The sequence below is a fragment of the Cynoglossus semilaevis genome, chromosome Z, assembly GCF_000523025.1.
Source record: "Cynoglossus semilaevis isolate Cse_v1.0 chromosome Z, Cse_v1.0, whole genome shotgun sequence".
Classification (NCBI taxonomy): Eukaryota; Metazoa; Chordata; class Actinopteri; order Pleuronectiformes; family Cynoglossidae; genus Cynoglossus; species Cynoglossus semilaevis.
In genome coordinates, this window is record NC_024328.1 from 5,325,857 (window position 1) to 5,340,618 (window position 14,762).

Genomic DNA, 14,762 nt, shown 5'->3' on the forward strand with positions numbered 1-14,762 from the left:
GTCGTTTTTGATGGCAACTGCCTGTTTACTTACTCCAAAGAAAAATGGAAAACACATGGTGCATTGGGTGAGATTGGGGTGGAAGGGGAAAGCGCGGCAGAGGGGTGCAGTTAAATAGAAAATGCTGTATGTTGGTTGTGAGCCAGGAATGTTTGAACACGGTTCACTTTAGCCGGTCCAGTCTGGATTACTCTGCTTCTTTCTCTCCTTGTATGGCCAAGAGCTTCCAGATTGATGTTGAGAACGAGTTTCAAAGCAAACTGTTGAGCGCACTGAGAAAATACAGTCAATGAGAAAGTCTGTAATTTAATCAAGAAGGCTGTTCTTTAACCGTTTCATATTCCTCTTTAGAGAGACTGTAGGCTGCAGGTACTAATCTCGAGCAGGTTTTCTTTTTTACACAACTGCTGGCCCCTTCTTAAAAAATAGCCTGTAAGATTCTGAGAAAGTTTGTCCAGATGTCTGAGTATATTCAGTGGGAGGACTTACACACACTCACATTTGTACAGACCATTTTCAATGGGTCAGCAGAAGCCAACGCTCTCGCATTTACGTCATACTTCCCTGTGATGTGGTGCTATTGATTAACCAATTCAGAGTAAGCTATGGAGTTGCATGTGAACGCTTATACACACACACGTGCATAAACAGACCGAGATTCAAAACACTTTTACAACACCAAGGAGTGCAGAGTGAACGCAGTACAACACTGCGGCAACAGAGAAACCCCAAAGTGAACAAAGAAAGCCTCTAGAGCCATCTTTCCACAGAGTAGTTCCAGAGCAGTTTTGTTTGATTCAGTATGAAATCATAAACCTCTCTCTGGCGCATGTTTCTATTACAGGGTGTGTAGGCCAGATAGTTCTGTCAGCTGCAAAAATAGCGTGAAAGAATACCAGTGCAACAGTTCAGCAGCAAAGGTTCAAGACGTTACATTGTTACATTGGTGATGCCAATCCTTAGACAACACCAGCTGTTTTCTGAAGAGTGCCTTACAACCTTTCAAAGAAATACATCTTGTACCACATGAAAATCAGGCTCAAGAAACACACCCTTTACTGGTGGTAAGTGATGTGGTAAGAAGCATAAATTAGATTTTTCCTCTACTGGCTACTTGTCGGCAGCCTGTGTACCCTGCACACAGCCGTTCTTACGCATCTGATCAAACATTAGGGCATTAAGCGAGTAATATCACAGAAATAGTAAAGAGGGAAAGGCTTTGTACCCAATTTAGACAAAGTAAGAAACACTAGTATGATATAATACCCTTATACTGTTAGAAAGAATATTATGGGAAAATACCTAACGCACTAGGTACTTAAAAAAAAAAAAAAAGAAGATTCTGTGGTTTATTTGTCACATTTCCGTAATTACCTCATCCAACTCCTTTTGAGTCTCCGCCTCCATTCGCCTGATGTCATCCATATTTAGCTCCACCCACTTGTCAATCCAGCAGAACAGTTGGCGATGAAAGTTATTAAAGATCCTCTTCTCTTGCTGAAAGTGGCAGAAGTTAGGTCAGTTATCTGAATGAAAAATAAAATCTAGACAATACAAAAACAAATTTAAACTTTCTTAAAATTTAGGTTATGAAAATAAAAATGTTATGAAAAGAAAAAAAAAGGTCAAAAACACATAACTACTGCAGTTATTATGTGAATTATGGCAGAACTGTTCCAGGACCAAGAGTCAAACTCTCTGAGTGGGAAACAGCACTAACTACAGGAATGACACGCCACACTTACGTCATGGATGAAATTCTCCACCTTGGACTGCAGACCCCACCACTTGAACTTGACTGTGACAAGTTTGTAGGCACACATCCTTGGGCAGTCTGTGCTTTTAACCAGATCTCTCTGTGAGAACAGCAGATGACAGACAACACTGACAATTCACCCCATGTTCATGATGCAGCAGTAACAAAAATGTATGACCATTCAAAATAAATATTACAAGCAATTCTAACTAGGTGTCATGTTCTCACCAACTAAAAGAAGTACTGATGGACGTCAACGGCAAACATTAGGTTGAGTTTTCTGATGTTAATCTATAATCAACATCACAGCCACCGAGGGGGCACATTCTGTGTACCACTGGAGAGAGTTAAGAACTAGCAGACAATTGGGTAAGGAGGGCTAGGGTGATGAGGGGAACTGGCAGGAATGTGAATGGGTGTCATCAGGTATGTGCAGAGATGACCAGGGAAATTGGTGCGGAAAAAAGAAATCAAAGACATCATCAAGAAAAAGAGGAGAGAGAGAGAAAAGAGCGAGAGGAGGAGAGTGATAGAAGACAGGTGGCTAATCAGAAAGGTCAGGGATTTTTTAAGAAAGTGATGGCAGCTTTGAGAAGAATGGAGTGTGTAATAACTGTTGGTCACCTGTGGAGGTCTGGAGGAAAGAGTGCAGTGGAATTATTAACTAAGTTGTTTAACACAATTCTGGACACCAAGAGGATGAGTTATAGTAACTACAGAGGCATAGAGTTGATGACAATGAAGATATGGAAAAATCACTGAGCAGCAGTTTGGTTTTATGCCCAGAAATATTTTACAGCTTTGGTTTGGGCAACTTGAGTGCTAGTAGAACATCTAGAACAGCTAGCAGAGAAGGTCAGGAAGAAATGCACTATGTCTTTGTAAGTAGATTTAGAGAAAACATGTGATAACACTATCATAGTCACCATAGTTCCTTAGAAGGAGCTGTTGTGATGTATGAGGAAGGTTTTTCCACTGGTAGTCATAGGAGAGTATGTGGAAATTGAAATCATTAAAAAAACAATATACAAACCTAATACTTTACATATGGAAGTTGCTAAAATTATTATGAATATTAAGATGTGCTCTACAAGAATAAAAGTGCCATAATCTACAACACAGATTTTGAAATTTTTGCACTGCTTTGACTTTGCCTCCCTCTTAGGAAAAGGCAGTGGGGAAGCACAGCAAGTGGATAAACTCCAGATAAAGAACCAATTTCTCTGCTTACGCTCCGAAAGCGACACCCCTCCCAACAGGGCTGCCTTTGTGGCCAAGGAAAGCGGATGAAACAGAGCTTAAAAATGATAAGGGGCTTCTTGGTGCAAAGCTTGGTGCATTATTAGTGCAGAGGACCTGCACACCCTGAGAAGTTCACACACAAACACATCCTCCTTCCTGTGAGATCTCCTGTTTAATTAATCACTTAATTCCTGCTCTGCATTCTGAGAGAAAATGTCACAGCCCTGCCTCAATCACCTCTCTTCCCACTGTCGTTTGATTCTATGATCATAGTGGAGCGTGGGTGCAATAGTGGAGGAGGTGTGGAGAGTGAGAAACATTTCTAAATTTGTGGTAGGTTTAGAAAAGTTGTCATCGCTAAAGGAGGAACTTCACATGAAACAGATTCCACATCAAAACATTCTACGGTGACATTTATTCTCTCCCCTTTTCGTGCCCCACGCTCAAAGGAGCAGAAGTTTTCAGAAATACAAAGGGTAGTGCTATACAAGCATGTGTGCATGCAGAGATAGAACAGAGTTTCACTGCTCCGAGGAGCTGACAGATTGTGCCTCTGTTGTCATATAACTATTTCCCCCCTCTTCACCATCTTTCAAAAACAAAATATTTTTCTCCCATGTCCACAGCGGACGGGGAAATGATCCAATTAAAATCAAAATAAAGAAAAGAGGATAAGAGTTGTGTTTCCTTACTCATACTTTATTTAAAAAAACAGTTTGGTGGACTTTGTTCTGTGTAACCCCTTGATGTAGAGGTTTAGAGGGTTCCCATGGTAAGTACTGAGGAATTCACTGCAGAAAAGAAATTCTGAGTGCTCCAAAAATAAAAACGGAAGTTTAGTGAGGCTACATTAGGGTTAAATAGGACACCATTAAAAAATTCTCACAAGGGAATTATTGATCCTTGTGAAGTGTAGCCTCATAATCTACACTGCTATACATCTAAACTCCACAGCATAGACTTTTCTTTTTGGTCACACTTCATTTGTAGCCTTTACGGACGTCTTTAGCGCTTTCACATTTTTTGCATTGGAGAAGCAACGTTCAGTTGTCATCTTTGGCCCTCTTGTGGCCAGAGATGCTAGCCGTAGATTTTACTTTTACCCTGTGCTTACCCAACTGATATTGCAGCCTCCACAAACACAGGTCGGGTGTTGAGATGGCATTTTAAGCTTGATATCCTTTGTGAAACAAAACTCTTATATGCAGTCAGTGCAAATAATGAGTGAATTGCCGGTGTATTAAAACAACTGTAAGTGGGTGGACGGTTAAATTATTGGATGTATGATGCCATATTTTCAAATTTATAAATCTGATTATTCCTCAGAAAATAAGGCAATTAACGAGTTATTAAAAAGAGAGAGAAGGCCAAAAAACTGACCACTGAAACCCTTCACTGGACGTAATGTATAAATGTCTGAAGCAAACAGCCCATTCCCGTCTCTATCTGCTCCAGATTGCACTTGCACTAAAAACCTTAATCTTTATCTGCCTCAGGAAGCAAAATGTCCATTACATCCAATTAGAGCTGAGAAAGAGGTGATTTGTCTTCATCAAACTTCAGCCTCCACAGTAGTAATGACATCGCTCTAACCTTCTGCCAACTAGGCTCACTGCTCTTCTGATTATTACAGGGGATGGTGCTAGTTTTCATGTGAAAATGTATCTACAAATTAGTCTATTAAAAATGTGAGCAGTTCTGTACTTCCATACTCAATTCCTTCCCTTTAACTAGCTGTTTAACATTGTCAACATGAAAATAATTGTATAATTTCAGTACGCTAAGACATTAAGAGGACTAGGGTCACAAACGCTTCAAAAGCTTAGGATTTGTTGCGTTTTTGACTTGTCAGAAAGAGGCATGTTCTTCTAAGCTTTCCAATCACTTTGATTAGATTTCTGTAGTGACTGTTTCATCAAAATTATCTCAAAATTGAACCACAACAGAACAGAATTTGGGTAAAAAGCTCTTCAAACAATTGCAATTAAGAAAGAATAATCTTAGGAGCAAATAGAGATACAGACTTAGAGAGATACAGCTACAGACTTAATAAATAATTCAAATCTTCAGACAAATAGATGTAAAATGGCAAAGCATTCCATATGGACGTATAGAATTATGCTTGTACTGCTAGCAGCAAAGCCAGTAGCCGTTGTTTATAAGCCTTGATAAACTTGTGCCCATTAAATGATGACTTACCTTTAGATAGTCTTGTGGTCAAATCTTGACTTTTGTCATGAATGTCTAATTTAAATTATTTGAATTTTAGGTGAACCTGGAATTAAACAGTCTATGAGTGTATATGACAACACCTTGGTTGTAACTGTCAAGTTTTATTTGTCAAAGGTGAAATGTCATTTGAGAACCAGTGACTTCCATTTGTGTCAGGTATTGACACTGTTAATAAAAAGTGTTTTTTTAATGTTAGGGAGTGTGAGGAAACATGTAAACATAAAGTGCTGATGTCACAAATAACATTCTGTTATAGTGCCCACTTATCTACTACCATCCCAACCCTAGGAAGGTCTAAGCCTGACCAAAGGACTAAATCACACCTATAAAGAACATGTTTTAGGTCAACCTAGTTTTGATTATTCTTATTTAGGCTTTAAATTTTGCCCAAGAAAGGTACCTGAATTAGTTGTATTTTAGACAAACACCAAGGTATGAGATCTTCTCTATATTGGGTAGATATAACAAAAATTAAACTCGTAGGGGAAAGCCAAGGCTATTGCAGAAGATGTCAAGCAACATCTGTTTAAATGGGATGAATTTAAAGCCATTACCTTCCAGGTGGGCCCCAGAGGTCCTCTGCCCGTCTTAACAGACTTGAACTTGGCTGGATCTTCGTCTGGCTTGTAGTCCTATAGTCAGAAGAGTTTTATGTGATGAAAACAACATATGCAAGACATTATATTCAGCTGACTCCAAACATCCAGTTAATTAATCTATTTGAAATTTGAATGTTTATTCATGGGTATTCTAGAACAACGCATTGTGGGGATTTAGCCAAACTCCTTTAAGATTAACTTAAACAAATTTAACATGAAAATGCAGGTAGTTTTAAAAAGGTTCTTAGATTATTCATCAACAGCAAAAAATGTGTGCTTATGTTGGCATGATTTGGTATTTGGCCACTGGATGCACAAAATGTGTCGTTTATATGTTTTGATAAAAATAGGTTTCAGAAAAATGCAAAAGAAAATGGTTTTGGACTCTGAGTACTTGTGACTTGGAGGTAGGGATGCATCAATCTGACCTTTTAAATTCAAATCTGTATATCAGCCACTTACCAATACCGATTCGATACCATTGTTGAATTAGTAAACTAAAACATTAACACCTAAAAACCCTAGCTATTAAATCTATATTGGAGCAGACCTTACCACACACAACATTAGTAAAGCATCAGATTTGTCTTGTCATTTAGGCTACACACCAAGATTCTGTGACCCAGTGCCCTGTAAATGAACTACTATTACCAATTGTAAAGGGGAGTTGGAGTCCCAAGGCAAAGACAATGAAGATATAGAAAAGTCCAATTGTTTGAGTGCAAATGCTAGGCACACAAAGACAAGGACAATGTTGACTTCATAAAAGCAGGAGAGAAATGATGATACAAATACAACAGCTTTCAAATGATCAACAGCTCAAGGGCCTAGCAATTTCAAATAAATCATGATGCGCCTGTAGCTAAAAGCTACTTTGCAGGGCTGCAGGCCAAAAGAGGAACACACTTTCACACTCAAACACACAAATGCAAACAAAAACCAATTTTGCTGTTTTAACGCTGAGCTCTCCATCACTATAACAATCAGCGCACTGCACTAATGAGGCCTGTGAATCGATGTGCCGTGTTAGACAAAAAGGAGACTCCTCTAGAGAAAGTGTGTGTGTATTTGTGGGATTGCAGCATATGAAGTACTCTGAGCCTTAATTACGCTAACAAACTCATCTGTGCCGGCAGTGCAGCCCCCCACGCCCTGCAGCCATGCCTGAGGCTGAGGGCTGATAGGGTCCTTAGACACAACACAGTGCTGCAGAAAGGCAAAAGCATCTGCCTTGTTAACTATCACACAGACACACAAACACAACCGTACACACAGTCAAGCAGTCTCACGAACACATGCACATACTGGCAGTGATATTGGGCAATGTGAAGTAAAATTACAGCAATGACATACAAGATGTGTATCTATCTATGTATCAAGAGAACAGATTTTAAAAGGAACCATTTCTTTTTTAACACCATAAATATGTTTAAGATAAACTTACATGGCATTCATTTCTTTTAAGATCGTAAGATTTTTTGTGTGTACTCTGCATTGAATGAACATTAAAAACAAAAACATTACCTATAGAATGTTCATTCATTAATGTTTCGCTGCACATTTGTAGAAACATTAATGATTCACAGATGAAGGTTTTTCTTGAACAACTAGAGGGAGATAGCGTTAAGCAGATGAGATATCATTATTAAAATTGTAATGTTGAGCCCTGGATCACATTTCTCTTCACTTCCTTCAAAACTTTTGGTTCAGATGGTTGTATGCACTGACAAACGTAAAACAGTTGTTACTTTCCTGTGATAAATATGTCCTCCTTATTCCTATCAATGTGAATCATGTAACCTTAATTACAATACCTTTCTCCCCTAAATGCTGCTATTGCTGAGCAAAATTGTTGGCTTCTGCTTATACAGAAAGACATTTACAGCCACTGACCTGTAAACAGCTCCACACAGTGGAGGAAATAGACATCTTGCAGATGATAATACAGAGTTGCTTAACAAAAGCATATATGAAAAAACGTGAGTGAACAAAAAAAGTGCGCCTGCTGTCCCTGCTTTACTGTACCTATTCTTAAAAAAAAAAAAAAAAAGTTCTTGTTGGATAAGATTATCCAACAAGATATATGTAAGATTAGTACATATAAATAGGTGCCATTAACAAAAATGTTCTACTCACAGAATCAGATACTTGGCTTCGATCTGCAATATCAATTGGCACGACCGATACCTTCTCCCACGTTGCATGGTCCAGTTTATGCACCTGAACAACCAAGAACAATGAATTCAAAACGTATGTTTGAACAGGTCATTCATGTTTATGCTGGAGCAGAGTTACAAACATTTTCCTGCGTTCCAAGGTCCGGTTTGTGCCATGTCTCAATTTTTATAAAGAAACTGTCATCCATATACTCGTTCTGAAATGGTTGAAAAAACAAGACATTTAAATATAGAGCACAAATGGAAAAAAAATAACATACATTTTTTAAATTCTAGGTAATAATTTAGGGAAACTTACTGTCACAACTGGTTGAAGGTTTGACATCAAGGAAAAGAAAGGAGAAAAAAAAATTAGAGCGGCATTACACAAAGACCACAACAAAAATAGTTGTCCACATCGGGGAAAAAGAGAAAAAGGAAAGCACTCACTGGTTTTGCAGTACGGATAGGCATTCCAGGCTTTCTCATGGAAAACCAGGGAACCCTCTGGCGCAAGTGCACTGACAAAACTTGGTACTTTACTGTAAAATGGACAGACAGGAAGAAAACATGCAGAGAAAAACTGAAAAGATCAGAAAGTGCTTCACTCACTAACCATTTCAAGTAAAACACACTACAGAAGACAAATCAGAAAGAAGGCTATTTGGAAGAAACATTAGTCAACACTGCCACCGTGTGGTAGGACACTAATATTACATAGTAAATATATTAAGAGAATCCTACCTTTTTAAATGGTAGATTTTGTGTGTGTATTGTCCTTTCGCTCCATCTTTTTCATAGGGTTCATTCTTCACCACTTGAATACCTTCACCTCCACCAGTCTCATTTTTACTCGCTTCAGCCACAGAAAACAGCTGACCCACTTGATACTGTAACAAAAGATATATTACTATAGGTGAGACAGAGAGAGTCAGAGGGAGTGAGGAAAGACTGAAACAGGGAGAGAGACAGAGAAATTGACATAAAGAGAGAAAGGTACTTAGAGATACTCACCTCTTCAACACTACAGGGTAAAACCACACGGCTGTAAAACAAAGATATTTATTTGATTACCCACAAACAATTCAAAAAGTGAAGAACACAAATATCAAAATTCATAACCAATATATTTGTTTTCCCTATATAGCTTTTTTTAAGTGCAGCACAAAGGTTATCTGACTGCATTTTCTGGAGCTTGTTGTCCTCTACAGAAAAGCATGAGATCTTATCAAGTTTGAGATTTTTACTACATGAGATTACCTACAGAGACCAGACTGAATATTGTTGAAAACCCAATCAGCCACCACCACCAGTCTGTCACACAGTCACAGGAACCCATTAACCACACTTTAAAACAGATACTATTGTACAGACAAACCACTTTAGCAGCAGTTGCAGTGGCATTGTTGATGCCACAGCATAAAACAATAAATAAATACGCAAAAACAATCAATCAACGCTGGGTGGCAGGTTTTGGCTGTCTATTCTTACTGAAGAAATACTACAACCCCTGCCTAGACCTCTACACTGCTGACTTCAGCATGTAAAGAGGGAGGAAAGAACCAGTACTGGTCATAGTGAAACAGTCGAGCTACAGAAAATAACACTCAGATCATCAATAAGAGTCGCATCAAAGAATCTTGAGAAGAAAAGCAGCAAAGTCATGAGTGCAAATAAAGAAAAAGGAAATGTCTAAAGTACCACAAAAACATAAGGTTAATTAGCACATACGATTAAATCCTTCTCTTTGAGGTACAGTATCAAACTTTTCTTAATGTTTCCACCAATATAAAAGATGTCTCTACCTAAACTGTAGCTAAAGCATAATTACAACGTAATGTTAAATATCAGTAATTGTTAACCTGTGACATAAAACACTCTTTTTCCTCTCATACTATGGTATGTAACAGACTATTGTGAAACACACAATGAAATGTTTGCTTTGAAACTAAAATGTCTTTATTATTCACTTAAGCAACATTGTGCAAGAGAGGAAGAAATATGACAGAGGGGATGTCTACACAGAGTATAGCTATGAAGTGTGTGTTCTTCCACACATGACATGTTCACGGCATTTGCTGAATTTTCTTACATGTATTTTAAGCTATCATGACAGATATACATTTGGACATTACATTTGCATATCACTGCATATAATAAATAATTTTAAAAAGATTCTTTAAAATTTGACTTGCTTCACATTCTTATGCTGCAAACACGTGAGTTTAAAGTTTTGAAAGTCCATGTTACTCTGTAGGACAGCAGTGAAAACAGTTATCACTACTGAAATAGTCATATGATCAAACATTTAATATTAGTGAAGGTGTAATTTTATCTGATTTCATAGCCTTTTTGGATATTATTGTACAAATTAGGGAACAGTACAGTTAGAATTGCTCAGTTTTAAGCATAGAGATATTTGAGACAGACAAATTTGCTTAAAAACTATACCAAACCAGTCTGTTATTAAAAACAGAATACAAATGAGCATGTGGCTCAGAACAGCTACAAAAAGGCTTTCTTTTATTATAAAGCAATACTTTTGTTTCTGTACACGTTTTGATGAGCATGTTACAAATCACACACAAAATCAGTGTTGGATATATTTTCAGAACTTTATTTTAACTTCCTTTCTTTTTTTAATTACTAAGGATTGATGCTGTCACCTTCGGCCAACTCAAACTATTTTCTTTTGCTGTATATAAGAAACTACAATGAAATACAAAATAAAACATGACATGGCTATAGTTACATGCTGATGTGCTTTTTAATTTGCTGCCGTTTAAGTAAAATTATTCTTTAATCACACAAAGAGCAGGTAATAAACGAGTTGCACTGTAATGTTAAGTTTTTCACCAGTGTCAGATATTGGGGCATTGCTAACGAGACTGAAATATATCAAAGCTTGTTATAAAAAAAAGTTTACACGTTGTATTTTCTTCAAGGAGTGTTTGGCTGATGATTACTAGGCAAAGTTAAGGAAACATATGTCTTATAGATACTTTCAACGTACGACTTTAGCTAATCATCCTAGCGTCCTCGACCTACAGAACTAATAGCTTATAAATAAACCGAATTAAGGAAGGTTTGGTGAACCTGTCAGTCTGAAATACTTAGCACTTTTCCCCATGGTAGAGATGCCAAGATACATCGCCAGGTGACCAATCCCAATAATATTACATCGTTAAATTAGCAGTGTGTTAGCATTCGTTTGTATTTCGTAGCGAAAGTGGGAGAAAGGTACGCTTTAAAGCTCAGATAAGCTAAAGTTGACGCGCCACTACTCCACAGGTAACCATTCCAGATTTTAACCAGAATACTGTACAATATGAGACAGTAACACAGTGGCGTGTCTGTCAAAGCCGGTAGGCCATACACCGAGTCCGTTAGCTCCTCCAGCCCCAAACCCCACACCCTTAGCCTCGTGTGTCTAAAACAGAAGTGAAAGACAAACTTTTCAGTAGGCTCCGACCCAAGATAGACGTTACGCAGAGAGTATTGTCTTAATGTAGTTCACAGACATAAAAACATGGCTAAAAAAAGATATAAAACGAAAACTCACTATTCCTTGTAAATCACCATGGCGGTTGTGACTACTGCTATTGCTGCTGCTTCCTGATGCTGCCCACCGACTTGCCCTGAACTGACGTCATAATCAGCCTCTTTGAGGGGAGTCCTGACTCCGCCTATCTGAGTCGCTATTGGACAAGAAACGACACCAGGCGTCCACCAGGCGTCCATGAACCAATGAGATTTCTCACTTCCGGTGGCTAGGAAGCGTAAAGCTTTAAAGTGGTTTGTCAATAAAAGTACATGGTGAAAAGGTATGCCAGGAGATACGTTGAGATGAATCAATAAAAACTTCAGAAAACTGAATGTTTGATAGATTAAATGTGGGAAGACAAAGTAGATAGAGGGATTCTTATAATACTAAATCTATCTATCTATCTATCTATCTATCTATCTATCTATCTATCTATCTATCTATCTATCTATCTATCTATCTATCTATATATATACTGTATATATATATACATATATATACAGTATATGTATATACAGTATATATATACAGTATATATATATTAATATATATGTATACTGTACATATATATGTATATATATAGGTATCTCCCATCAGTGTGGAGGTCGTAATATACCATAGGTTAGATATTAAATAGGTAAGAAGATATTGTATGTGAGTAGATGTGCTGGTGTGTATGTTTTTGGATAAAACACTACAGGTTAGTATTGGACTGGTAGGGGAATATAAAGCAAGGTAGACATGTTAGGGGTAAGGTAGTGAGGCAAATAGACAAGTCCTGGACACAAGAAAGCAAACATGTTTTTTTTTTATTGAAAGTGTTTACTGATAAATGATCAATGGTTGTCATGAAACTTTCATATTGAATCTCAAAAATCATGGGATAAAAAGTCAGACTTGGTACTTAACATTGAATAGCAAGAGGATCCATGCTTCAGAGTTGACAGTCAATTCACAAAGAAATCAGGCAAAAAGCCCTTTTTGATTTCAATAAAAAATATTAAGTCTTTTTTTCCCACTCTATCTATTTTTACATGGTACATGTTTGTTGACTTCTTAATAATATAAAAACGCTTAATACTAGTTGTGAAATGTCAATTAATTTACAAAACATAATAATAACAATAAATTTAATATTAATAACAATAACAAACAATAACCATTGCATTAATAACAAAAATGAAGAGAGGAAAACAGGCTTAGCTGTTGAATCCTTGCCACACAAACACCATTTTGGGAAGAAAATTATACCAAGTGGCATTTACAGGTACCTGACACACAATTACACACAAACACAGTATCAGGTCGTTGAGTTCTTCTCATTGCCATTTACAGTGTTGTTACTGGGCACCAAGATAAACATACACCATCACATTTCTGTGCCTTTGTGGGATCACACTCATTGACCCAAACCAAGTTCCTCTCCCTGTCATTCAAGAAAGTTGGGCCAACAGTGAAAAAGTGCCCTACTCCTCTGGGAGGCAAGATAGGAAAGCTGATCATCGTAAATGTCTTAGCATTTTGAGGATGGGAAGAACCTCCCTGGTGATAGGAACTTGTATCCATTGCCAGCAGGTAATCGAATTGAAGGAGCACTAGGGCTATTACTTGTGGAAATAGTTGGTGAGGGAGCCACCTTTCTAGTGTTTGAGCAGTTGTGTCCATTGGAAGAGTTCTTACTGCCTTTGTCCAGAGGTTGCAACTCCAGGCTGTCTTGGGTGTCATTTGGGGAACAACGTCGTGGGGAAAGGTTAAGAAGGCTCAGTACATCCCTGCTAGCAGAAGCAAGGGGTCCTGGAGAATTGTGCACAGCTTTGACAGGGCCGAGATGTTGCTGTTGCTGGGCTGCAGCATTAACCCAAAATGTCTTTAAGTTGTGAATTGCTTGGACTTTTTCATCAATGACTCCTCGTCGTAGTCGGTCCAAATCTGAGGCTTCTGCCGACGTAGAGCAGGCAGAGCCTGTGGATGAATAGGACAGAGCAGGGGACGGAGCACTCCCTGCTGGTGACTGGTGACCAGAACCTGGAGACACATTGCTTGGTGAACGCGAAATATGGCCGCTGTATGGGGAGCTTGGGTACTTAAGTTTGAACTGTGCATGAATGTCCAAAGAGGGAGAAGGATGGCCACCTTCTTTTTGGGAAGACTCAGAGACTACAGGACTATTGTAGCCCGAGCTTATCTTCTGCAGGGAAGATGAACGAGATGGAGGCTTGGGTTTTGGGGAAGACTGAGCTCTGCCACTGGCACTGCTATTAGGACGACTAAAAGCACTTGTTTCTGAGGATCGAAATGCACTGTTTAGTGCTGTGGTCCCACCAGTTGTCCCGCTGTCCGTGCCTGCTTGATGAAGACTCCCTATAGCCCGTAGGTGGCTGTGGGTCTCCTCATAAATCTTCTGAGCCAGCTTCTGAGGATCCAGAGGGATAGTTTTCTCCTCTTGAGACTTGACTGTACTGTCTGTTTCAGTACTGGACTGATCAGATTCTCCAGTATCGGAACTGCTCACCTTACCCACCTTCTGGAATGGTGAGTTTGGGCTGGGCACCAGACATGTTTTGACTGGAGAGGTGGGGGTACTGACGCTACCCCTTGATGATACAGACACACTGTATCCTCGACCTGCTCCCGTATCAGACCCTCCGCCAATCCCTCTGCCTCCACGAAGGTGGCGCTGGCCATGACCTGGTGGCAGAGGAAGGGAATCACACTGACTTCCCAATGGCTCGCTGCTAATTATCGAAAATCCTTCATATTCCTCTTCATCCCCACGGACTCCGGTCACTGTAGCAGTTGGACCATGAGGGGAGGAGCGGCTACGGCGAACATGAGAGTGCTTATGGACAGAGTAATGAGCCATAGCCCCACCTCGGTGCCTACCAAGAAAATCACAATCTGACTTTGAGGCAAAGCTCATTGAAGAGGCTACGGAGCTGAGGCTGTAGACAGAGATGGCATCGGAAGCCTGACTGTCTAGGCATGGAGGAGAAAATGGGAGGCTGGAGTATCCCATGGACAGAGGGTTGGTCACAGACTGGGCAGAAGCAAGAGACTCCAGGGAAGATGAGCTGTCCAGGCTCAAACGCTTGGGGAGTTCTGTGGAATCTGTAAAAAAGCGGAATGAACAACATTAAATTGCTTTAAAATACTTTTAATTGCTATATTTCTTGCCTTGGAATAAGTCGTATATATTCTTAAGATAAAGACGATAAAGATGATGATTAATAAAG

General features: G+C 39.0%; 2 protein-coding genes across 2 annotated transcripts in view; both read right to left on the bottom strand.

Moving 5' to 3' along the window:
• Positions 1–11,658, bottom strand: part of LOC103397710 (phosphatidylinositol transfer protein beta isoform-like) — a 16,465-nt gene extending 4,807 nt beyond the window's left edge. Inside the window, exons 1-10 of the mRNA XM_008336076.3 lie at positions 11,548–11,658; positions 9,000–9,030; positions 8,730–8,875; positions 8,436–8,527; positions 8,305–8,312; positions 8,129–8,203; positions 7,966–8,049; positions 5,785–5,862; positions 1,746–1,856; positions 1,375–1,497 (exon numbers count right to left, since the gene is read on the bottom strand). Of these exons, the coding sequence (XP_008334298.1) occupies positions 1,375–1,497; positions 1,746–1,856; positions 5,785–5,862; positions 7,966–8,049; positions 8,129–8,203; positions 8,305–8,312; positions 8,436–8,527; positions 8,730–8,875; positions 9,000–9,030; positions 11,548–11,567 (768 nt within the window). The 5' untranslated portion in view covers positions 11,568–11,658. The remainder of the gene's footprint in view (positions 1–1,374; positions 1,498–1,745; positions 1,857–5,784; positions 5,863–7,965; positions 8,050–8,128; positions 8,204–8,304; positions 8,313–8,435; positions 8,528–8,729; positions 8,876–8,999; positions 9,031–11,547) is intronic.
• A 661-nt stretch (positions 11,659–12,319) lies between these two features.
• Positions 12,320–14,762, bottom strand: part of LOC103397709 (tetratricopeptide repeat protein 28) — a 189,299-nt gene continuing 186,856 nt past the window's right edge. The window contains 1 exon segment of the mRNA XM_017043164.2: positions 12,320–14,637. Coding sequence (XP_016898653.2) covers positions 13,043–14,637 — 1,595 coding nt within the window. The 3' untranslated portion in view covers positions 12,320–13,042.